Source organism: Crocuta crocuta, unplaced genomic scaffold, assembly GCF_008692635.1.
Source record: "Crocuta crocuta isolate KB4526 unplaced genomic scaffold, BGI_CrCroc_1.0 scaffold4, whole genome shotgun sequence".
NCBI classification, from domain to species: Eukaryota; Metazoa; Chordata; class Mammalia; order Carnivora; family Hyaenidae; genus Crocuta; species Crocuta crocuta.
In genome coordinates, this window is record NW_027529996.1 from 1492530 (window position 1) to 1519314 (window position 26785).

Consider the following 26785-nt stretch of genomic DNA (forward strand, 5'->3'; position numbering starts at 1 on the left):
TTAGGAATTTTGAAGTTTCTTCCTTAAGTCCTCTGCCTCATTCTCTATGACAGTTCTCAACAGCAAGCTTCTTCATCTTTATTTAATCAATCCTCCACAGGGACAGTGAGAAGAAATCCCCTATCTATATTCAAAAGAAAAAAGGAAGAGAAATAGGAGGGACATACTTCCATAGCACAAAAGATAAAGCACACCTATTCAAGGTCAAATAAGTATTTCAGAATACCAGCGCTGCTCTAAGTGTAGCAACAGACCGTGCCCACATAGCTCATTGACTCTCCATCATCTGGCAACACTCAAACAACTCAAACCACAAGTCTACAGGACAGAGAAAGGGGCAGCAATGCAGCGAAACAAGATGAGCACTGCCCTAGGAAACAGAAGAGTCATTTCCAGACTAGGTCTTCTGCTAACTGGCAATGTAACTGTAGAAAAGTGACTCTAAAATGGCATTTGATTGAGCATATATAGCCATTGCCCTGAGCTACAGGAGGCACAGAACCCTAGTCCCTAGCCTCACCAGTCTAGAGGAAATTCAAGGGCAAGATCTCCTCAAAGGTACCCTTCTCTCACATTTAATGAATTCTGTGCACCATATCCAGAGGACTTCGGAGGGCTCCTTATTATCATATCAAAGCACTTACTCCCACAGGACTGTAATCATCCAGTTAGTTGGTTGGTCCAGTTTTCCACCATGCCTGACCTCAGGAGTTCCTCTTAACGCTGAGGATCTGTGCAGAGAAGGGTTTCCAGACTTAGAGCTCCACCGAAGCCATATACTGTCATAATACATTCATGTATTGTAAAATTGTCTAATAACACACCAATGGTGAGCCTTTTGTGTTAATCACTTCGTCTTAAGGATGTCTGGGAAACTTACCTTTGATGAGAAAATTCCATTTCGCAATTACAGAAAATTCCTTGACCTCTCTGTGTTCCCAGCCAACTTCATCAACTGATTATCACATAATGGAAACTCACGCTGTCGCACATACGCTTTATGCCTAAAGTCAGTACATCTCTGTCTTAAACATCACTGATCTGTTATGTACCTAAAACCCTGCCCCTGGAATTCAGTGCAAGTCTCCTCTCCTAAGGACATGCGCAAATAGCAGCAATACCAGGACAGTTCTTTATGTTTGTCCTTTCACAGGAAATTGTCCTCAGCCTGTAAATCAAAAATAACATTTTATTGTCTTTCTTCTCCTACTCATGTAGCTAGTCACCATCAGCCCATTTCTCCTCAAACAATGACAGTCTTTCTACCTGGTCTTGTTAACCCTTGGCTTGAAAAAGCAAATTTCCCTGCATGATTGATGTTTTGAGTGTAAATCTGGAGCTTTGCCTGACAGGAATAAATAAAAAGACAAATTGTAAGTGCTTTTGTTGTCACAGCAGGGATTCCTATCATGCCATCAGCTTTCTTGTCCCTGAATGTGTGAGCTGCCTGAAAGACCAAGGTAATTGAAAGGCATGCATATACCTCTGGTTTCCCAGATATTAACGGAAATTGCCTCCTACTGTGGTCGCTCTCTGGCTCAGTGTTCAGCAAAAGAAACAGGTCATTCCATTTCTAGCACAAGTGTTGAATACACTTTAGTCCATCCAGAAGGAAAAATCTCAGTGGACTGGTAAGTAGCAAGACAAAGGTAACTGCTCAGTTCTGTTAATCTTGTACTAAAAATGATTCTCTCTCTCTCTCTCTTTCTCATTTCTTTTCTCTTGTCTTGTACCTCCCCCCCCCTCAGAAAAAGAATACGAACACTTGAACACTTACTTCATTTTGTACCCAAAGTATGTAGCATCTTAATTTATCTTCAAGTTTATGATGACCACTTCTACTAGCCATTATAAATCATCTAAATGCCAGGGCACCTGGGTGGCTCAGTTACCTAAGCATCTGACTTTGGCTCAGGTCATGATCTTGCGGTTCATGATTTTGAGCCCTGTGTCAGACTCTCTCCTGTCATTGCAGAGCCTGCTTCAGGTTCTCTGTCCCCCTCTCTCTGCCCCTCTCCCCTCATATTCTCTCCACCCTCCCCCACCTCTCCCTCTCTCTCAAAAATAAACTTTTTTTTAAAAAAAGAAATAACCTGGGGCACCTGGGTGGCTCAGTTGGTTAAGCGTCTGACTTCAGATCAGGTCATGATCTCAAGGTTTGTGGGTTTGAGCCCCGCATCCAGTTCTGTGATGACAAAGCCTGGAGCCTGCTTCTCATTCTATGTCTCCCTCTCTCTCTGCCCCTCCGCGTGTTCTGTCTTTCTCTATATCAAAAATATAAAAAATTAAAATAAAAAAATAAATAACCCAATGCCTATAGTGGGGTAGTGAGTGTGTGGGAGTAAGAAATTTTGCTATCCATAGAAAGAAAATACAGAACAGATGATAAGCTATGGGGTTCAAAAGTATTCATTAATACACATACTTATCTTAACCAAAAGATAAAGGCACATAACAACCTGTTTTAGGGAATGCTGGGTACATCATCTGCCCAGCGCCTGTAGCTTTAAGTGACTACTTCACAACAGAATGGGCTCATAATTCTCATATAAAGCTGAGATTAGTCATGACCTTCCCAAATGAGAGGAGGAGCCCTCGATCAAATTAACCAGTTAGCTGGCTAGTTGCCAGGTAACTCAGAGTTTCAGGGCACATTTGTCAGACATTTCTGCTTGCCACTCCACACTCCCAGTACACCACACCTGAATATAAGAACCTTTCTCTGTTTCGGGAGATTACACGTGTCCCAGATTGTTGGTGGAAGGGAGGGAGGTTATATGCAGAGCAGTCTGGATGAGGTTCACTAAATCTCAGGGCATTGATAAGCAGCACTTCCGTTTGTCAATTATCAGGAAATGTCACAAGAAGACACGCTCCAATGTGATTAGAAGATCTTCCAAAGCAGCTTCTCTGCCCAGGTGCCGTGCAGTATCCACTTAAATTGTGAGTGGCAACTTGTAGGATGTGGCTTGGCTCCCAGGTATCTCCCTGAAGCTAGTGATGGTTAATGCACCTGCCAACTCCCTCCTCTTCCTCTGTCCCCCACTAGGTCCAGATGCTTTAAGGCCAGCACTTTCTACCTTCTCCCCCCAAGGTTATATCCCACTCTAACCCAAATGACCCTCACTTGGTGGAGGCAGCAGGAAGGGCAAGCGGGGAATTCTCACACTTCCTCTATTCTCTTTGCAGGCAATTTTCATGGCATAAACAGTCCTCCTGGCTTTCCCCCAAGCCTTCTATTCAGGTGTTCAAGAGCTTCTTTTCAAGTTTCAAAACATTTCAAGTTTCAAAACATTTTAAAAGACCTAATGTTGACAGTTACTTTCTCCTTGCAGATTCACTGCAACGATCCTAATTCTCTTATAAGCAATCGTGAACATCTCTAACTGGAGGAAAGGCTGAATGTAAGAATGTTCAGAAAAGAAAAAAGTACAAAATTTAATACTTCAAGGTGGCATCTCTCTACAACCTCATTCTTACTCCCTCTTTCTCCACCAACTATTCATTAACCCCTTGCTTCTCCTTCACTAAGTCTGTGAAACTTCTTAAGCCTTAGTGTTCCAATCTGCTAATTTCTTTGTTTCAGATCTCCTTTGACCTCTCCTATATCATTCGATAATGTTAACCATATCCTCTGTATCGCCCAGTTAGGAAGGGAAGGTGGTAGTGCATAAGTAGTAAACATTTAACCCTATACTAGCTTAATACAAAAGGAAAAAATATTAGAAGGATACTGATCTCTTCCTCCCAAAGAAATTACTTGTTCAACTCTGTTTGGGGATCTGCATCTGGGCCTGCAATTTCAAATCCATCTGTCTACCCAGTGTAGAAATTAACTCCCTAATAACCTCTAACAAATGCAGTTGGCTTCAATTAAGCATTTCTGAACATTTTTGGTTTCAATCTATTTAAACCTGCCTCCTTATAACTTCCATATATTCTATCTGAATCTTCACTCAAGGACAATGTGGTATATAAAGTTGGACCTGGATCATATGTGGATTTCATGTAAAAACACACTGATACAGCCATTGTGGGAAAACAGTATGGAGATTCTTCAAAAAGTTATAAAACTACAATACAATCTAGAATCTAGTACTTCCACTTCTACTTCTGAGCAAATATCCAAAGGAACTGAAATCAGGATCCTGAAGAGGTATCTGCACTGCCATGTTCATTGCAGCATTGTTCACAACAGCCAAGATATAGAAACAACTTAAGTGTTCATCCAGGGATGAATGAATAAAGAAAGTGTGATATAAACATACAATGGAATGTTATTCAGCCTTTAAAAAGGAAGGAAATTCTGCCATTTGCAACAATATGGGTGGACCTGGTGGACGCTCTGCTAAATGTAATAAACCAAACAAAGAAAGAAATGGTATATAATCCCATATATTACACATATAAATTATATGTATAATCTAAAGTAGTCAAGGGATGCCTGGGTGACTCAGTCAGTTGAGATTCTAACTCTTGATTTTGGTTCGGACCACGATCCCAGGGTTATAGAATGAATGGAGCCCCTCATAGCGGTCTGCGTTCAGCGTGGAGACTGCTTAAGATTCTCTCTCCCTCTCTCACTGCCCCTTCCCCCCCAACTCTCTCTCAAATAAATAAACAAACAAATAAATAAAATAATCAAATTCATAAAGCAGAGAGTAGAAGGTGGCTTCCAGGGCCTGAGAAGGAGGGGGTTTGGGGACGTGATGCTTAAAGAGTACCAAGGTTTAGTTATGCAAAATGAATAAGTTCTGGAGATCCACTCTACAGCATTGCGGTAGCTATGTGCTGGCTACAGGGCCTGCAGCTAACAATACTTTAGCATACACTTAACATTTTCTAAGAAGGAAGATCTTATGTTGCATTTTTACTAAATAAATAAATAAATAAGAAATAAGATAATAAGGGAGGTGGGAGACAACTTTGGGAGGTGATGGATAGGTTTGTGATCTTGATTGGCATATACTTATCCCCAAACTCATCCAGTTGTACATATTAAATAAGTACGGCTTTTTACGTGTCAATCATATCTCAATAAAATAGTTTAAAAAATAAAAATATATTTTAAAAGAACACATTACACATTCTTCATGGAAAGATTCTTTAAAATTAAACATTATACAGATCAAAAAATTCCAAAGGATAGTATCTTTAATGAGATTTTAATCACTGTCATTTTCACTAAGGTTTTGTTGAAGTGTCTTTATCAGTATCAGAAAAGTACACAGATATTATTTGTATATAAAAGCGTATTTTAAATTCCATTTAAGCCCACTCATTTCATCTCCCACAGCTGCTTTTTTGTTTTGATGAAAGATGAATAAGGAATAAATAGAAGGCCAATGTCTCATATTGATGTACCTGTATGGCCCTCTGAAAAACTCCAAGCACGTATTCACATTAGAGAAAACTGTTCTGTCAAATATACAATCATTCAACAACAGCTCAGGCATGAACTGATGTTTCCTACAAAAGAAAAGGGGAGAAAGTGGGCAAATTACAGTTCTTGTGTTTGATACACAGTAAAGAAAAGCCCCAAGGAGAAGATGAGATTGTGTTTGTTGTTTGACAAGAAGGCAGAAGATACCACAATCAACTTGGTTCTGAAATTTCAGCGGCTCCATCTCCCATAAGATTTAAGGATCCCTACTTGGGGTGCTTGAATCCACAGGGCCGCGCGTGACATTACTACTTGGGACGGATAACTGCATCTGTCTTTTTCCATTGAAGGTCCCCTTTGCATTCAGTTCACTGAGGGAAGCTAACCTCTCTAATCTTACCGTTTCCCTAAACCATTTGTACCGTGTGGTTCTGGCCCATGGGTGGAGTCCATCATACTTAAAAGAATCACAGGGCTGAATGGAGTATTCCAGTTTCTCTGGTCTAATCCTCTAACTTTCAGATTAGAAGTCAAAGTCCAGACAGGTTAGCAGTTTGTCCAAGAACACAGCTCGTGCACAGGTTCATGCGTACTGTTCACCCTAACTGGCATTTTAAATAGGAAGGAAAGGAGCATTCTCCATCCAGGTTTGGCAGAACGCAGGGCTGGGCTTCTACAGGTGGCTGGCAGGTGACAGAAGTGACAGTGCTATGTACGCTGCGAGATTCGGAACCAGCCGAGGGACACGGGAGCCTACGGGGGCGCCGCCCCGCAGGGCCGTATGCGGGTGACCGTGACGCCCCGCCCTTGGCACCTGAGCGCGCCTGCGCCACACTCGGTCATCGTCTGCTGCACACCGTTCACTTCCACGCAGACGCTAAAGCCGCCTTCCTCGCACTCCGATGCTTCTCTGCAGACACATTTGCTGCTCTGGGCTGGAGAGATAAATGGCAGAGGCTTAATGGCACATGGAGGAGGTGGGAGACTCGAGGCACGTTACCTCCAAAGTCACGATGCTCTATAAGCTCCTGCCTGGAGGGATCAACTAACCGCCCTGGGAAGGCAGGAGGGCCAGGAAGTCCGGCATTGTGCTCCGCTCAAAATGAGCAGGCTTGGGGCGCCTGGGTGGCTCAGTCTGTTAAGTGTTGGACTTCCGCTCCGGTCACGATCTTCCTGTTCGTGGGTTGGAGCCCTGCATCGGGCTCTGTGCTGGCAGCTCAGAGCCTGGAGCCTGCTTCAGATTCTGTGTCTCCTTCTCTCTCTGCCCCTCCCCTGCTCATGCTCTGTCTCTCTCTGTCTCAAAAATAAACTAAAACTATTAAAAAAAAAAAATGAGCAGGGCTTGAGGCTGGCGCCAGGCCAACCCGCAGGACCTGGATGGGCCTGCTCTCTCCGAGTCAGGGGCACTCCAGCTCTCTCGTCCGCCTTTGTCTGCTGTCTAGGGGAGCCAGAAACTGACTAATCCCTCAACCCCTGACCAGAAAAGGAGACCTCAGCAAGTTGAGTCAAGGCTCAAAAGGAGACAAAGAAAAGAATTCAACTTAGTGTGAGAGATAGGGCAGGAAACAAAACATAGAAGACTGCATATCCCGAAATACAAAACAGAACAAAAACAACAGCAAACAAGCCTTCAGAGCCTGGGTGCCTCTGTCCGTTTAGTGCCAAATTCCGCCCAGGTCATGATCTCACGGTTCCTGAGTTCCAGCCCTGCATGGGGCTCTGTGCTGACAGCTGGGAGCCTGGATCCTACTTCAGATTCTGTGTCTCCCTCTCTCTCTCTCTCTCTGCCCCTCCCCGCTTGCACTCTCTCTCTCTCTCTTAAAAATAAACATTAAAAATTTAAAAAAAAAAAAAAAGCCAGAAAATGAGTTGGGGGAGAATTCACAGTGTGCGCTCAAGTATCAGACTGGAATGCATCAGCCAGGTGTCTACAAAAGGTGTGACAAGCGCACTGGTGACCGCCGATCCTAACCCGACCCAGTGGTTAGTGTTCAGTACATCATTGCCTGGGTGGTAAACACTCCAGGAGGGAGGGTGCAGGGGCCCGGCTGGCACAGGCCACGAGGACTGCATGAGTTGCTGGCAAAGATCTGACAGGTCACACAGGCCGGCTCCCAAATTTACAGCTGGGGAAACTGAGGCAGTGACTTGGCTCCAGCCAGCCAGGCTACTCCCCCTTCGTAATGTAGCTGAAACTGTGGGAGGTAGGCCATGCCAGGGGTGCTATTCAAGATCATTGTAAGTGCTATATGGACACAGCCGCAGCAAATCTTGAACCACAACTTGAAAGAGTAACTCCTTTTTCTACTCTCCTCAAATTCTTTTCATTACATCTGGGAGAAAGTGTCACCTTGGCACTGATATGCTTTTAACATCCCCCTAATACTTGCTGTATTAGCAAAGGAGCAGCGTCCCTTCATCCCAAAGGAGCAGCGTCCCTCAGGCTGCCAGCAGCATCTGGCTAGACTCTACAACCTTATTTTGTTTCATTACCTGTATGTTTGTGGTCACCTATTTATGGCAAGTGATACTTCCTTTTAAGAAAATGATAAAATTTTCTTTTAAAAAAAATAGTTATTTTTCGAACAAATCAGGAGACTCTAGATGCTGGTGAGGATGTGGAGAAACGGGCACCCTCCTACACTGTTGGTGGGGATATAANAGAAGTTACAGAGAGGGAGGGAGGCAAACTGTAAGAAACTCTTAAATACAGAGAACAAGCTGGGGGTTGATAGGTGGTGAGGGAGAGGGAAAGTGGGTGAGAGGCATTGAGGAGGGCTGGGATGAGCACTGGGGTTGTATGGAAGCCACTTTGACAATAAATTAGATTTTTAAAAAATAATAATAAATAAATAGTTATTTTTATGCGAGTCTACTTTTTAATGTTTTTTATTTATTTTTGAGAGTCAGAGAGAGGCAGCGTGAGCAGGGGAGGATCAGAGAGAGAGGGAGACACAGAATCTGAAGCAGGATCCAGGCTCTGAGCTAACTGTCAGCACAGAGCCCAATGTGGAGCTCGAACCCACGAACCATGAGATCATGACCTGAGCTGAGGTCGGACACTTAACTGACTGAGCCACCCAGGCACCCCTATCTTTTGAATTTTTTTAAATGTTTATTTACTTTTGAGAGAGAGGGGGGGGGTGGGGGGAGAGGCAGAGAGGGAGACACAGAATCTGAACCAGGACCCAGGATCTGAGCTGTCTACCCACAGAGCCCAATGCAGGGCTCAAACTCACAAATGGTCAGATCATGACCAGAACTCAAGTCAGAGGTTTAGCTGACTGAGCCACCCAGGAGCCCCTGTGAGTCTATTTTTTTTAATGAGTTCATTTTATGGACAATAGAAGGACAGAGCAAAATTCATGAAGGTAGAATGAGAATCACCAGTGTTTATGAGGACATTCAAACCATCAAGGATGGCTCCTTGTCCCCTTAGCTACTTGACCTCCCCCACTCTCCAGGGAAGGCTGTGGGCAAGGACAGTCCACTTTTGAACCAGCCTGAGGCTCTGATGTCCTCAGGGATCGGCTTGGATCTGCTGCTAAACTAGAAACTAAGTTTTAAAGACCACAGTACTACTACCTAAGCATTGTTATAGTTACAAATCTGCAGTGCGCTTACCATCGCATTTTCCCCAGACTGGACAGGCACCACAGGCTTTCTGGGCTGGGGCAGGCAGAGTGCAGCTCTCCCTTTCAGCAAGAGTGTAGTTTCTCCCCTGACAGTGGAGAACGTGCAGCTTGCAGACGGTCAGAGGCAGCACCCTTTTGCTTCTCTCATCTCGTGCACATACATCCAAGGACGATCTGAAACAAATGTTTAAAATTACATTACTTAGGGGCGCCTGGGTGGCTTAGTCGGTTAAGCGTCCGACTTTCGCTTAGGTCATGATCTCGCGGTTCGTGGGTTCGAGCCCCGCGTCGGGCTCTGTGCTGACTGCCAGCTCAGAGCCTGGAGCCTATTTCAGAGTCTGTATCTCCCTCTGTCTCTGACCCTCCCCTGCTCATGCTGTCTCTCTCTCTGTCTCCTAGAAATAAATAAAAAATATTAAAAAAAAAAAAGTGAGGTGGCTCTTTTAAAAAAAAAATTACATTATTTAGTAGATTTTCCTTCTTACAAGCGGAGGATGTGAAGTGAAAGGTGAGGCTCTGAGCTCAGTGCCTCAGATGTCACCGCCCACAGCAAAAAGATGGAATAGAAACTCAAATCTCCTTCGTTACTGGGGCTCACCCTCCTCAGATCTTCGAGATGAACCTATTTTGCTCTGTATGTGCTCCCAATTTTTACAAGCTGAGATATCTAGTGTTGACCTTGTTTCATTTAGAGCAGATCAGATACGGCAAATTAGAAAAGAAAGCAAGGTCTGCTGGGGACACTGGTGGGTTGACAAGCAGGAAGGAGGCAGAAAATCAGCAAAGATCACACAGTCAGAGACTGCAGTCCAGTGGGACCATTGAAGGAAGGAGAAATTGGCTCCTCCCAGTCGGGTAGCCTGGAGAGGTCTGCTCATAACACAGCATGTGCAACACTTCATGACTGAAGCCTCAAGGGAAGATGAAACCGTATTTTTCAATAGAATTGTTTTAAGTATCTCTGTTTACAAAACAGTTTAGAAATATTTCTAGAAAAACAACATTGCTTTTTTTCCCTTAAGCATTAGTACGCATGGTGAGATTCAGCTTTTTAGAAATATCACTAATAAAAACAGGCACATTTCTGAACGTTAATGGATAAGGCAAGCGTTACTGTGAATGCTTAGTGAAATCTTAGACGACATAGTAGTTTTGTATAGTAGATGGAGTCTATTTTTATATATATGTAGCAATAGTGCTTTCTTCAATGACCAAGAGCTAAATTTACTGGGAATTGTTTACATCACAAAAACAAATCCTTATATCTTCCTTTTCTCTGCTTATTTAAACCTTAAATCGAACTAGTCAGAATAGCTTGAAGGGCAGAGACCTTGTGAAGCCACCTTGTTATCAGTGTCTGATAGAAAGCTCACAGCACATCTCTAAACACCAGGCTGCAGATAAAGTAAATGAATCAGAGAAGTTGGAAAGAGGGTGAAAGTGAATCAAAGTCAACAACGATTAATAAAAAATAACACCACAATCAGAACATTTTGGGCTGACCACCACTGCCATTTACACTATTTACCTGTATTTTCCATATAAGAAGTTACATCTTATACTGCTACAATCACCATTGCCCCCTGTAGGTGTTCAAGGAGTTGGGTACGTGTTTTGATGAGAATAATAAATGAAAGCCAAGTACAGTTGATCCTTGAGCAACACTTGTTTTAACTGCATGTGTGGGTCCACTTATACGTGGATTTTTTTGTTAATGTTTATTTATTTATGTAGAGAGTATACATGCACTTGAGCAGGGGAGAAACAGGAAGAGAGGGAGAGAGAGAATCTCAATCAGGCTCCCTAAGTAGAACTCAACGCCATGAGCTGTGAGATCATGACCTGAGCTGAAATCAAGAATCAAGCACTTAATCAACCGAGCCACCCAGGTGCCCCCAGATTTTTTGATATAGTATAGTACGATAAATGTATTTTCTCTTCCTTATGATTTTCTTTTTTTTTCTTATGATTTTCTTAATAGCATTTTCTTCTCTCTAGTTACTTTATTACAGGAATACAGTATATAATACATATAACATAAAAAATATTTATGTTATTGGTAACATAACATTTGTTATTAATAACAGTCAACAGTAGGCTCTCAGTAGTTAGGTTTTGGGGAAGTCAAAAGTTATATGTGGATTTTTTACTATGCGGGGTGATTAGCACCCCTAACCCCCCATGTTGTTCAAGGGCCAACTGTAATTGGTCAGTAAATTTGTGTTTTGATTCTTAACCTTAAAAATGACCACTTGGGGCCCTAGATGGCTCTCATTTGTGTCTCCAGAATCGCTCTCCACTCTTCCCCTCGCTGCCAGGAAGGCTGACACGATGAGCCACATCCATAGACTTCTTTGTTCTCTAGCTTCAGGGGAATTTGAGCAGCGGCAGGAGATTTGAGGGATGTTTACTGCCCTGGCTCACTGCAGGGCAGTCTCTGATGTCCCTAAAATGAGGAGCTCTGCTCTTCCTGGGCTGCCATCTGTACAGAATCTTACTCTGTCTCCAGCTTTGCATAAAAGCTCTTCCTTTGGGGCACCTCTTCCTGTGAGCTTCCCACTCTTGATCTCGGCTTAGGTCATGGTCTTGCTATTCATGGGTTTGAGCCCTGCAGTGGGCTCTGCACTGTTAGTGCTTGGGATGCTCTTTCTCTCTCTGCCCCTCCCTGGCTCACGCAGCCACTCTCTCTCTCAAAATCAATAAATAAAACTTAAAAAATAAAAGCTCCTGTTGTCCCCCCGCAGGCCTGGGCATGGATATGCACCCCAGCTGTTAGCAGCCCAGGAGTGCTGCCTTGTGGTGAGCAGTTTCTTTCATTCTGCCCACACTTCTATAAACACTCCCCCTAGGAAATCTCCTCTTGTCTTGATGCAAGCATACAATCTGTCCGACTAGCATCATAACGCAGACGTCTAGTACCTACTTCAGATACCCACCTATGGTGGAGTGATTTCAAGTTGGGTGACCTTCTTGTAATGCACATCTAGACACACAGGCATTTCAAAACCCAGTATCTCTGTGGGCACTGCATTAAGAGTGTGTCTTTGGACGGCTGGGTGGCTCAGTCAGTGAGGCATCTGACTTTTGGTTTCAGCTCAGGTCACGATCTCACGGTTTCATGAGTTCTAGCCCCACATCGGGACTCCGCATTGACAGCAGGGAGCCCGGTTGGGACTCTCTCTCTCTCTCCCTCTCTCTCTACCCCTCTCCCACTTGTGCCGTCTCTGTCTCTCTCAAAATAAATAAACTTTTAAGAAAAGTGTATCTTTCAAGAGAATTTTAATCCTAATCTTTACAAACTCTTATTCCTCAAGTCACAGTGTTTTCATTTTGCCCCATTTTATGTAGAAAACCAGCAGTGCCCAAGTCCTTCGGCCTTTCTCGAGACAGAGTAGAACATTGCTCACCGGCACTGTGTCAGCCCCAGAGACCCAGGCAACTAGCAGACAGCAGATGGGCCAGAGTAAAATGCAAGCAAAAATCCTTCACCCTTGGTAAGCAACACCTTCGATCAAACGGAGAGACTAGCATCGACCAAAACATTTTTTTATCTTGATTAAAATAAACCAGAGAGAAGTGAGCAAAGACAGAGCTTACCCACATTCATAAGGCATTTTACAAACACATCTTGAATTCTGCAGTTTCTCCCAGGGCTGACATTCAGGAGCTGCTAGGGTTAGAGTGGTGTCTTAAAAAAAAAAGGATAAGGGAGATGCAATCATTAGAAAAGCTTCTTTGTGGTAAACAAAATATTATTTTAATTGTTGGACCAGGTTCTGTAATATTCTCAACTGCTACGTATTTGTAAAAACAAAAACAAAAACAAAAAAACCCCAAAAAAAGCTGTAAAGCATTTTACAAACAGTGTTCCTAGGAGAACTTACAACTAATTTCATCGCTACCATTTCTTGAGCATTTAGTATTGTGTGAGCCTTGGCTATTATGGTATTTACTCCTCCTTAACAAATGCCCCCTTCAGAGTTAAAGAAATTAAGGGTCGGAAAAGTTAAAAGACTGGTGCTAGTTCACACATTTAACAAGCTGGTCAAGCCAGGATTTAAGTCCCTGTTTGTCTCAACGCAAGGCCAGTGGAGCAGGCCCCTCTTTTATCAGGCAGTTGGTATTTATAAACTGTTTGTTGTTTGGACTGTGTTTTGCCGCCTGTGTCTACAGGGGGAGAGAAAGCACTGTAATGTGATCTCCACATGGAGAACTCCCTGGTACCCCAAGATCTATAACAGTCTCTCACATGTAAATGTATAATTGGTCTCCTTTCAGCAGAGGTACTTGCATTAATTAAACCCTTTCCATTGCTTTGTGTTTTCTACAAATAGGTCAAAAGTCAACCATCATTCCCATTTTGACAGGTAAACACCTTAGTCCAGCTTACAAAAACTTAATTTGACCGTTAATCAGCTATACCTGATTACATGGTGAATAACCCAAAACATCCTGTTATTCCAACCTCCTTGCTTCATGACAATGGAATTCAATGGTATATAAACGTTCCCATCATAAAACTAGCTCTGTGGTGGATATATTTATAAAGGTAGTTTATCTGAAGAGCACAGTTTTTATGGATGTACAAACTATGCAATACTTCCTCACTTTGGAAAACCTAAGAGCTTTAGACATGACAGTAGAATCTTAGGAACAATTTGTAAACTTACAAAAATGGTAACAATGTGAACCATAGCCTGCCAGGTCCAGCAATGCGTGTAATGACTACTCATTTTTTAATACTCCCCTTAATAATAGTATTATCCTATTTTTTAAATGTTTTATTTATTTCTGAGAGAGAGAGAGAGAGAGACAGCGTGAGCAGGGGAGGGTCAGAGAGAGAAGGAGATACAGAATCCAAAACAGACTCCAGGCTCTGAGCTGGCTGTCAGCACAGAGCCCGATGTGCAAGGTAGTATCCTGAATTGGATCCTAAACCATTAAAACATTAGTGAGCGGTGCCTGGGTGGCTCAGTCGGTTAAGCGTCCGACTTCGGCTTAGGTCATGATTTCACAGTTTGTGGGTTTGAGCCCCGCATCAGGCTCTGTGCTGACTGCCAGCTCAGAGCCTGGAGCCTGTTTCAGATTCTATGTGTGTCTCTCTCTCTGACCCTCCCCTGCTCTCTCTCTCTCTCTCTCTCTCAGAAATAAATAAAACATTAAAAAATTAAAAAAAAAAAAACATTAGTGAAGGGGAGCCTCAGTGGCTCAGTCGGTTAAGTATCCAACTCTTGGTTTCATCTCAGGTCATGATCTCACAGTTCGAGCCTGCTTGGGATTCTCTGTCTCCCTCTCTCTCTCTCTGCCCCTCTTGCACTTGTGCTTTCTCTCTCTCTCTCTCAAAATAAATAAACATTAAAAAAAAGACATCAGTTGAAAAAAACTGGTGATATATAAATAAAGTCTGTAGTGTAGTCAAATAGCACTGCACTACTGTTAATGTCTTCATTAACCCACTAAATTATGTCAAGTTATATGAGATGTTAATATTATGAGAACACAGTAAAGAGTATATAGAAACTATATTTGCAACTTTTCCAAAATCTAAAATTATTCCAAAATAAAATGTTTTCTAAGGTGGTGTTATCAAGATCAGTGCTTTTCAACCAGGGTCAATTTGGCAACATCTAGAGACATTTGTGGTTATCATAACCAGGGGTGATGGGGTGCCACAGGCATCTAGTAGGTAAAGACCGGGAATGCTGCTGAATGTCTTACAATGCACGAGACAGACTCCCACAACCAAGAATGACAAGGCCCAAACTTCCAATAGTGTTGCGGTTGAGCAAAGTCTAATCTAAATGTACCAAAACTGAAGTTTTATGATGAAGCTATGTAAATGAGTTCTGCATTAGCTAGAGATGGGGGTTGGAGTGGGAAGAAGGTGGTCAAAGAGTACAAAATGCCAGGTATAAGATAGATGGGTACTGGGGATGTAATGTGGTTGACGCTGTGCTATGATATACAGGTAGGTTGTTGGAAGAGTGGATCCTAAGAGTTCTCATCACAAGGAGAAATTTTCTTTTTTTCTTTTTTTTTTTTTAACATTTATTTATTTTTGAGAGAGAAGGACAGAGCATGAGCAGGGGAGGGGCAGAGAGAATGGCAGAGAGACAGCAGGCTCCAGACTCTGAGCTGTCAGCACAAAGTCTGATACCAGGCCTCAAACTCACGAAGTGTGAGATCATGACTTGAGCCAAAGGCACTTAACCAACTGAGCCACTCAGGCGCCCCTCTTTTTTTTTATTGTATTTTTTTAATGTTTTATTTCTGAGAGAGAGAGAGACAGTGTGAGCAGGGGAGGGTCAGAGAGAGAGGGAGACACAGAATCTGAAACAGGCTCCAGGCTCTGAGTCGGCAGTCAGCACAGAGCCCGACACGGGGCTTGAACCCACAAACCGTGAGATCATGACCTGAGCCGAAGTCGGACGCTTAACCAACTGAGCCACGCAGGTGCCCCTCTTTAATTGTATTATTGTGAGATGATGGATATTAACTAGACCTACAGTGGTCATCATATCACAATAGATGCAAATCAAACTACCATGCTATACACCTTGAACGTCGATAGTGATGTATGTCAATGGTTTCTCAATAAAACTGGAAATAATATTTTTTAAATTTATTTGTTAATCATTCATAAGAATGAAAGTATAGATTTTTAAATGTTTTCTAAAACTTATTATAATTTCTTTACAAAAAATCACAGGTAGAATCAGCTAGACCAAAGACCTTTGCATTTAAGAACACAGCTTTCTTGCCTTCCTATATCTTTATGTCAAAACTACATACTGATGGAGGGAGGGAGAAATCAGTGATTAGCGCTTTATGAGCGCAGGGTTCCAGTTTGGGAAGATGAGAAAGTTCTGGAGATGGATGGAGATGTGGGTTGCACGCTAAGGGGAATGCACTTAATGCATTGAACTGTACATTTAAAAATGGCTAAAATGGTAAATTTTATGTTATGTTTATTTTACCACAATACAATAAAAAGACTAATACTGATACATCAGGTATTTGAAAAATTCAACCTTGGAGGCTGACAAACCTAGAGTTTTTTATTTGCGATAGACATATTTTAAGAGTAGTTACTATTATTATTCATCATGGCTTCTGAAAAACATGCAGACCTGAAAAATATGCTTAATTAAAACTTTAATAGAATTTGCTACTGTGTGGGAGAAAATGCACACTGAGTTGTGCTATAAAATGGCTGAAGAAGACAGTTTAGAAAGATAATATATAATATCTCATTCAGAATAAAAGAGCAACCTCATCAAGTGTACATTGTTCACTTTAATTTTAGAATTCCTGGTACAAGTCCATTACTTCAAACATCCCTGATAAACTCATATTTATGCCTCGATGCAGTACAAAACAAAGCACTTGTCCCTGCTCTGGATCTTTGACCGCTAACGAGCATGTGGGAACCACACAGCAGGCACACCGTTGGCCATGCTGCCTTCCTGTTTTCTGTCATCAGCATCTGTGTTTAATGCCACAGCCCATACCCACCATCGGCCACAGATGCCTCTGTGCAGCCTGCCCTCTCCTTAGTTGTGACCATTGGATTCATCTGATGGTATCACTCATAAAATCTAGTATTTCATCCTCGCTGTAAAAGGCAAACTTTACCATTGAATTAAAACTCATACACTAGTGGGCCACCTGGGTGGCTCAGTCTGTTAAGTGTCCGACTTCAGCTCAGCTCATGATCTCATGCTTTGTGGGTTCAAGCCCCACATCAGGCTCTGTGCTGACAGCTCAGAGCTTGCAGCCTGCTTCAGATTCTGTCTCTGGCTCTCTCTGCTTCTCCCTCACTTGTGCTCTGTCTCTCTGTCTCTCAAATAAGTAAACATTAAAAAAAATCTTTTTAAGCTCATACACTAGCAAAATAAGAATACCATATAAAATTGAATGCAAGTGAGTTTTCCTTCTTACCCATTTTTTAATTGTCACAAACACGTATTTTCCATTTATTTTAAAAAATGTAAAGAAGAAATAGGAGGTTATTTAAAAAACAAATCCATCCCACCTTAAGTATCTCTAAAAAGAAATAGTTTGGATTTCTAAATCTCTTCTTACCATATCTTCTTTAAAGACCATTTTAATTTGCCTGATGTTCAAAATACAGGATTTTTGGATTTCCACTCTCAAGAATGACTTCACAAGCCACAACACTTTGCTTTCAATAACTTTTGCTTTGCAGTATTAAATGTAAATGCTTTTAAATTTTCTATTTCAGTAATGCCAATAAACCTTCTGAAAGCCCAGAAATGAAACATACAGGATTTTTTTATAAATTTTCATCTCAACTCTGTACTTAATAAAAGTACATTTAAAAACTCAGGGAAAAAGCTAGAAATCATCTTTTGAAAATCCTTTATTTTCCTGGCACCAAAACAGATACAAAGCTAATCTTTGATAAGAAGGATTTAGGTTAGTTTCAGAAGCACAGAGCTCTTGCTTTTCCTTGCACTCCATGAGTCTATTTGTGCCATGTGAAACAAAGTCTGTTACCCCAGCTATGAACTGACCTTCTTGTAGGGGGGCAAGGACAGAGGGAGTAACTCACAGTTATGGCCATCCAGTGCCCTAAGGGACTGTCACAAGGACCCTCACTCGCCTGAATGCAGGTGTCCTTGGATAGACTTAGGAGCTCCTCACCTTTCTGCACACATTGAGCGTTCTTCATATCAGGACTCCACTTAAGGCTGGATCCACAGAGAAATACTGAAGGACCTTTTAAGGACATGCCACCTGAACAGGAAATGGTCACCTTCTCACCAACTGCATAGAAAGGTTTGTGGGGATGACTCTGTATGCCATCCATCAAGGCAGGTAGAAAACAGGCAATTTCTAAAGATAGAAGAAAACAGAATACAAGGGTCATTGCTTTCCTAAGCCACCTTTTTTTTTTTTTAAAGACAGTTTCGAATAGTGCTAAAACACATGCTCTGCTTTTCCGCATTAGAGGACAAAGAGGAAGAGGTAAGCTCACTCCTAGGATGCCCTGTAAGGCATGTCCCACAATGCCCGGCCTGTGATTGACCAATAAAAGACCAAAGACCAAAACAGTTCCCATCCTCCACCCCTGCCCTCAAAGCAATGTGACAACATAAAATAAATCAGCCTTATAAACAGAGTCCTAAAAAAGCCCAGGCTGCTGTCAAAACCAGACTTTTCATAGCTGCCACTATCTCTCTGGTCTGATGAAGTCCCACCAGAATTTTTCCAAGAGCTATATTCATTTGCATACCATTAGCATATATCCAATTAGATATTTTTATTATTTGAAAGTTTTAAAAAACCACCTTTAACCTTGCAACCAAACAAGTATTAAGTGTTCTTCGGTTTTCCATCTGTAGTCTTTCTCACTCAGTTACATTCATTAGCTCAAATCTTCTACTTGAGAAAACAGCAAAGAGAAATATGTATACTTATCAGAAGCAAGTCAGAATTCATGATTTGAAAAAAAAAAAGGCAATCTCTCTAATGGACTCTGGACAATATTCTACAAAAAACTGCTCTGTGTCTGTACAATTTCCACTGGAAATTCCATTCATTCATTAATTCAAAAACAGCATGTATGGAGTGCTCTTATTTAGCCAGGTATGTAGTGTGCTGCTGGGGATGTAACAAGATACAAGTCACATATTCTGCCTTCAAAAAGCTAATAATCTAGCATCAGATTTGTTTGTTCCTGACCATGATGCAATCGCTGGCTTCACAATCATGCTCCCACAAAGACAAATAGAAAAGCTATAGAAAAGGGAAAAAAAGAAAAGTTATGGAGAAGAAAAGGAGAAAATATTTCTGAAAACATCAGAGAGCTACCAAGGTCATGAAAACTTGAAGATCCAAGATTCTAGTGAGAAGTCTAAAGTGGTGATTACAACATTTGGTAATGCCTTTCTCCTTTAGGTATTTGTTTAAGTGTTTTTTTTTTTTTGTTTTGTTTTTAATGCTGAAAGGCTGCTAAACTAAGGAGGGCTACAGCTCAGAGGCTGAAAAGCTGAGGAGAGTTTTTGACAGTCTAATATTAGGGCATCAAGAGTTAGAGTCTAGTCCTGTCACAAAAGAGGGACGTAGGAAGAAAGCTCAAATTTTCCACTGGGATCTCTTAATAGTTAACCCTAGGAATCAAGGTAAACTGGACATAAAGCAGCCTCACTGCTTGCCAGAAACAAAATCAAGTCTTTTCTAGAGGAAGAGAACATCATCTAAAACCTCAAACTATTTCTTTATTTTTTCACACATGAAGTCTGGCATTTAATCAAAACTAATCTGACATTTAAAAGGAAAAGAATTCACCAAAATCCCTCCAAAATACAATAGAAACAGACCCACAGCAGGTCCAGAGAATGGGACTAACAGCCATGGACCTTGAAATAACTGGGACTAACATGTTGGGGAAAAAAAATTAAATGACAAGGTTTAGAATTTCAACAGAGAAAAGGAAAGTATAGAAAAGCAGACCAATGAAATATCTAGAATTGGAAAATGAAATGAAGAACTCAACAGAGTTCTTAGAAGCAGATGATATACAAGTGTACAGAGAGAATTAGTAAACTGGAAGTTAGATTAATTAAAAATATTTAGAATGAAACAGAGAAAAGGAAAAATTATGTAAAACAAAGAAAATAATATAGTAATATATACAATCTAAAAAATATATCATCTGTCTCATGAGGAAAAATGGGCGAGAATTGGACAGAGGCAATAATTGAGGACACAATGGTCAAGAATTTCCTGAAATTAACAAAAGACATGAAAGCACAGATTCAAGAAGTGCTTCAAATATTAACCAGGGTAAAGACAAAGAAAATCACACATAGGCACATCACGGTGGAGGTGTTTCTGAAACACAAAGACCAGGAAAAAAAAAAAAAAGGAAATTCTCAAAAGTGGCCAAACATAAGATTTCCAAACCAGAAATGGTATGACTGAGAGCGAACATCTCACTAGAATAAAATCTTTAAAGGGCTTAAATAAAATAACTACTAACCTAGAATTTCTTACCCAGTAAAAATCGCCTTCAAAAATGAAGATGAAACAAAGACATTTTAAGATGAGCAAACTCTGGGTCAACTTCTTATCAGCAGATTCACAATAAAGGAAAAAAAGCTCTTCAAATGAAAGCATCATTTTTTTTAATTTTTTTTAATGTTTTATTTATTTCTAGGGGAGAGAGAGAGAGAGAGAGAGAGAGAGACAGCGTGAGCAGGGGAGGGTCAGAGAGAGAGGGAGACATAGACTGAAACAGGCTCCAGGCTCTGAGCTGGCAGTCAGCACAGAGCCCGACGCGGGGCTCGAACCCACAAACCGCGAGATCATGACCCAAGCGAAAGTCGGATGCTTAACCAACTAAGCCACCCAGGCGCCCCATCAAATGAAAGCTTCTTATTAAACATCTCAAAGAACCAACTTTTGGCTTTGTTACTCTGAGCTAGAAAATGTTTATATTCTATTTCAGTAATTTCTGCTCAAGGACTCTAGGAGAGAGAGACAGAGAGATAGATGGAGACAGAAACAAAGAAGAAGAGAAGAGGCCCTACAAATAAGAACAAGACAAACCAACAGAAAAGGGGTGCTAAAGATTGGACAGTCACTTCACCAAAGAGGACATGCAAATGGCAAAGAAACATGAAAATGGGCATCATAACATCATACTCACTGGGAAAAATATAAATTAAAAAATACAAATTTAAAAATAAGATATTGCTACACATCTCATATATCTCATATATCTCCTATATCTCACCAGTAGAGCTAAACATTTTTAAAGACTTGATGATATCAAGTTGGTGAGGGTAGAGAGCAATCTTGGCTTCTCAGATTCTGGTAGGGATATAAATTGGTACAACCATTTGGGAGCCTGGAGGCATCTACTAAGTCTAAATGTATGTACATCCTATGACTCAGAAATTTTACCAACAGGTATATACCCAAGAGGAAAAAATGTTCATGTGTACACTAGGCTTTTCTCCATAGCCTAGACCAACTAACATAGAGAACATACATCTCTACAAGCTCTGTCCATCTGCTGAACCAACTAATAACGCAGGAGAAGCAAGGTGGGAGCCTGAGAGTAGTATTACGGGGAATACAACATGCAGACGCACTTACACTGATGCCAACATCTGAACATAATAGGACCTAAAGCATCCCAGGAAGTACACTAGTTTGCTCACATCCCTAGCAATTGAACGATATGGGATGTTCTGAAGGTCTTAGCCAGAACGGAGCTCCCTGGCCTATTCTAATTTGCACCAGAAATGTTAAAATTGCAGTAAAATGTGCCTCGCCTACCGGGAGCACTATCAACTAGAGACTGCTGAGGGGTTTTTCAACACACCGCTGAAACTTGAACAGAAGCATATGAGCCTTGAGGAAAGGGGTGTCACGACACGGGCCACACAGTGAGGGGTTATCCATCTTGATTCATTCTCCTCCACATTATTCTCTCATCTTCAGTTATATGCTGCATATTCTCTCATCTTAAGTTATATGACAACCAAGTCCACTCACTCTGACAATGCATCTCCCCGACAAGCCACTGTAAATCTTCCCCACATCTGGCTACAGGGTCTCCAATAAGATAGTATCCTTCATTGCAAGTATATACTATGTTTTTCCCAACAGGAAACATGGGACCTTCATCCTAAACAGAAATAAAAGAGAGAGAGAAAGAGAGAGTATGTCCATTGTGCATTAAAAGAAAGTTTCTTTAGACATATTTGGGCTATAAATGCTGCCTTCTTTTAGTCATCAGGCAAACTAAGTTCAAATAACTAATTTAGAAAATTGTCTATAAAAACAATTTTCCCTATATGGCACTAGCCAACAACACTGGTACCATCATTAACTGGAATAAAGCCACATATAATTTATTAATTGTCCCCAAAATACCAAGCACTATACTAAGCATTTTGCTAAAATCACTTTAGTGGACACTACCCAAGTCCCTTTTTCCCCCCATGTTTCAGGAAAAGACAGTTGTTACCAGATTTTGGAAATGCACTTGTTGGTCAGCTCTTCATAGTAAGATGTTACCAGCAGGAACGGACAGAAATGTTCAGATCCTACCAACATGTTTATGAAAGTTTACGTTTCTCACTGATGACTTTTAGATCTTCTCCTGTCCCACGCTCCAGCCCCTACCCTACAAGGGAAGCGCCACTGCAGCTGGGCCAGAATCAAGGACATGCCATGAGGTGAGCTTTCATGGCAAAGCGAGGAAGAATTTGAAGCTGAAACTTAAGGGGGTAATCATGCTGTTTCGGGGTCTCTCTTAGTTCCTTTCCTCATCTTTGGGGCTCTCTGCCACCCCAGGCGGTGGTGACGAAAATCGGCCTGGGGGGAGAGGGGGCTGAGAGCTGGATCTGTTCTGCTCCAGGCATTAGAACCAAATCCCGTGGTGCCTTCTACCCTTCACTGTCAGTCCTGGCCCAGTCTCGCTCCAGTTGGTAGGAAACAAAGGACACGGGTTAATACTGGCGTTTGAATAAAATAGGAAATGATAGTGGATTTGCTTTGGTTCTAGTCCCTAGGCCTCCCTCTGCCTTGCAAAAGGGACTGTTAAAACAGTGTCTCCGTATAGGAGGATTAGGAGGAGCTTGACGGAGGAACAAGGGGGAGAAGAAGGGCGGAAATGGTGGGGGAAAGGGAGAGAGGCAANTTGGTTCCGTATCAGAACCACGGGTAGCAATTACAAAAACAAAAACAAACAAACAAAAAAACCCCCACATAACTCCCAGGCTCTACTCTAAACCTATAGAATGAGAAAAACAAAAAGAAAAGAAAAGAAAGGGAAGATAGGGGCAAGCAGCAATCTCTATTCTTAGGTTGTCTGGGTGACTGCCATGCGGCCCCCCACGGGCCGGTGTTCAGAACCCCCACTCCCTATAGGACGTCACACGCACTGGACGGTGGGACAGCAGCTCATGGTTTGCTGAACCACGAGTTTGTTTGGTCCTGTTCGCCAAGATTCCTTCAGGAACTTCGTGGGTTGTGGTGACTGTCTTGGGACAGAATGAGTGTTAGAGATTCTGAGCTCATTCCCTTCTACACACACACACACACACACACACACACGCACATGCACACACACACGCACTCACAAGCCCCTCTTCCATTTCCCAACAGTATGTACATATTGAAAAACTTCAGCAAAATGTCAATGAGTGTGTGTCTAAGGGCCTGGAATTTGAGAGGCAACCCTTTCGTGGACAAAGCAAGGCTGGCGGCACGGAGAGGGTCCTGGCGAACAGTATCTCCCGTGTCAGCCAGGAAGAGCCTTCCCTGGACCTTGAGGCCAAAGCCTCATCATAACAAGCAGTGAGAAGAGCACAAATTAATACAGCCACAAGGCCAAAAGAATTCCCTGGAATGACAAGTGGCAGGTGATTTGTGTTCCTTCCTAAGCAAGAAAATTGCTCCAAGTTTAATGACCCATATCTCACCAACACTGGCAAAATGTCTCATTGGCTTCTGGAATAAACCCAATATTTCTTCCCAAACCCCATATTTATGACAAAAATTTTAAAAAGACATTTTTGGGGGCACCTGGGTGGCTCAGTCAGTTAAGCGTCTGACTCTTGAATTTGGCTTGGGTCATGATCTCCCAGATCATAGGTTCAAGCCCTGCATCTGGCAGCACAGAACCTGCTTGCAATTCAATCTCCCCTTCTCTCTCTGCCCCCCCCCCCCCGCTCTCTCTCTCTCTCAAAAATAAACATTGTTTAAAAAGCCTTAGAAAGACATTTCTCAGCGGCAAGAATAAAGAAAGCTCTCTTTGCTGCAGAACTTGCTTATGGATTCTTATTTTAGTGTTCAGAATGGAAATGTTTAACAGCCCTCTGGCATATTACATTTCTAATTTCATTGGGCAGCAGTATTGATTTACCTTACCACAGAAGATATACTGCCCTCTGCAGAATTCTAATCACCCTGGGCCAAAGAAGAAAAGTCACACACTAAAACCCTTACCACTAAAACTAAAATGCACATATAAACTATTTTTAGCACTATTTCATCATGGAAGAAGGAAATCGATTATGACATCAGAGAGAGAGAGAGAACTCGGAGCAAAGAGCATATGCAGAGGAAAACAATATATCTTTCATAACCAACTTGAACAAATCCATCTTTCAAGGCAGGAGGTGATGGACAGAATTCTTTTGGAACCAAAGACAAAGGAAAACAATGTGGTTCAAGCAATCTGAAAGGAAAAGGAAACAAAACATAATTAATATGATGGATTTTCACAGCATAATAAATATTTTGCACCACAGTGAATTTTTCACTAACATCTGAAGGAACTCCATTCATGTAAATACATTGATGTGCTACTTTTGTCATTCTCAGGACCAATATCTGATCATATCCTGTGATAGAAAACCCAAACATAAACTCAAGCTACCAAAAAATAGCTACTAAGTCAGTAGTATAAAAAACAATGAAAGGAAAGAAAATAAAAGTCTCTGGATAAAACACCTACTTCATGTGATTTCTTTAGGTCACCTGCCTCAGACCTACTTTTTCTCCAGCTGTCTGGTCCTGAAATGTCTTTAACACAGAATTAATTCTGTATTAAAAATAAGGTAATTACAGTTAGTGACCCTGCAAAAGAGGGACTGCCTACTATGTGCTAGGCACCTTGGCAGTTGCTCTACAAATGCGCATCATCCCAATCCACATTCACAGTAACCCTGCGAGGTATGAGAAGTAAAGAAACTTTGAATGACTTTTCCAAGGTTAGAAAGCAATAAATACCAGAGCTGCATTCACACTGTAGTCAGTTCAACTCCTAATGTCATGTTCTTTCTACCTCCCACGAGGAAGTCTCTAGAAGAAGCTCATAATAATAGTAATCACAGTGACATCCATCACTAAACAATAGTTTTATGGCCTCTGAAGCCAATGTGCCACCAGTATTACGTCCACTCCAGAGATTTGAAATCTGAGGGAAAGCATCACAGATAGCCCGTGAATGCTGCCTCCTTCTCAGCTGGGCTGCTTATACGCTTTCCACACTTTGAGGAAACTCAGAAATGTGAAATATTGATCATTTCCTTCTTTGTACTGAGCAGGAGGAGGAGATTCTCTCCCTCCAAGCACCAAGAAGAGTGAGAATTCCTTCAATGTCTCCCTAGGATGCTCCTTTCCTTCCAACTTTCTGTCTAAGGGCAGAGGAAAGAGGCGCAGTCCACAGAGGCTTTTTCTGCTGGAGACCCTCATCCTCTCAGAGACATGTGCCCGAAGGCAGCTTCTCCTCTGAACATAATTGCATATGCTCACCAGCTTCCTAGTCAGGAGATATTAATTACTGTCAGATTATGAGTCACCGAAGACCTAGGAAAAAGGCATCCTACCTCCTGATGCCTCTACCGGATACCCAAGTATCTTACAGCTATCTTCAACTCACATGACCTTCCTATTTTCTTTCTAGAACTCTTTGCCAATCCCTGATCAAGAGAGGTTAGCAAGGACAGTGTAAAACAGTAAGGTGTGGCCTAAAGAATTCTGACTGACCCATATAATTCATCAAGTAAGCATTTTGAGATAGCTTTTGTAAGGTCCCGGCAAATGGGAAGTTGGTTTCAGACAACTGGGCTAATCAGTCAAGATATTAGCCATCTCGGGCATCTGGCTTTATGTTTAATCTTGAATGAATGAATGAATGAATGAATAGCATTGGTATATCTGAAGAGTAATACAATTATTAATGAATGCATACTATGTGCCGGGCACAGTGCTGATCACTTTCTGTGCTGAATCTCATTTGATTCTGACAACATCCTACTATTGTTTTACCTGCAATGATTATACTAATTTTAGAGCTGTTGCCAAGGTCACACAGCAAAGTATGTGGCAGATCCGCTTGATGCCAAAGCTGCTGCTCAGATCCCCTCGGCCAGACAACCTTCTAGTTACCCAGCCTTTTGTAACATCTGAATCAGGAAAATTCGAAACACACAAGTGCAAGCTGTCCACACACGCCTCCTTCCTTCAACTGACCCACAGCTAAAAGCAAAATCAGTGGTAAAAATCGCCATTTAATTTTTAAATCTTTTCATAGCAGCAACCACGTTTCCCACGCTTCCTGCAGAGGGCGCTGTGTTCTATGCAATTGCCAGGAGATCCGGTCGCCATTACCGCAAATGCTGCAGTTCTTCCTCCTCGCATTGCTTGCTTTCCGTTGGCTCTCCGATACAGGACTGCCCGCCTCCACTGGGAGGCGGGTTATTGCATTCTCGGCTCCTCGATTTCTTCCCTTGAACACAGGGGCCCCAAGAGGACCAGCAACTCCAACCTCCATCAACCCCTCCTGTAGATAAGAGAAAGGTTGTTCAGAAAGTACTTGGAGAGAAAGATTTCAGAGTCTAGTATTAAGCTTCTTGCTCAAGCGGTTATTGAGGGAGGGGACGGTCTGGGTACATACTACCTTCTCTCTGTTCAGGAGGTCTTCTTCAATGACCAGAACGTCTCTAGGTTTGTTTGTATTAAGGCTGCAGTAATGAACTTCTTGCAATTAGATCTTAAATTTGTTTATTATTTTAGAACTGTTTCAGAGCACTTTGTCATACCTCATGCCATTCCTTTACTTCTCACAAGAATGAATCCGAGTAGGCAGGAAGTCTGTTACCATTCTCATTTGATAGGTGTGGGCTCTAAGACAAGGTGGTTAAATGTCATGTCCGGTGCTGCAATGGCTGCCAAGAGTTATGTCCAGAAAGCAATATAGTCTTATGCCTGAGTCCAG

The 26785-nt window shown here is 41.9% G+C and overlaps 1 protein-coding gene across 1 annotated transcript in view; it reads right to left on the reverse strand.

Annotated features, from left to right (window-relative positions):
* Nucleotides 1–5168: 5168 nt before the first annotated feature.
* The window catches only part of C7 (complement C7), a 58503-nt gene continuing 36886 nt past the window's right edge, over nucleotides 5169–26785 (reverse strand). Inside the window, exons 12-18 of the mRNA XM_077763444.1 lie at nucleotides 26179–26350; nucleotides 24154–24241; nucleotides 21550–21682; nucleotides 17686–17877; nucleotides 12616–12706; nucleotides 9008–9192; nucleotides 5169–6318 (exon numbers count right to left, since the gene is read on the reverse strand). Of these exons, the coding sequence (XP_077619570.1) occupies nucleotides 6137–6318; nucleotides 9008–9192; nucleotides 12616–12706; nucleotides 17686–17877; nucleotides 21550–21682; nucleotides 24154–24241; nucleotides 26179–26350 (1043 nt within the window). The 3' untranslated portion in view covers nucleotides 5169–6136. The remainder of the gene's footprint in view (nucleotides 6319–9007; nucleotides 9193–12615; nucleotides 12707–17685; nucleotides 17878–21549; nucleotides 21683–24153; nucleotides 24242–26178; nucleotides 26351–26785) is intronic.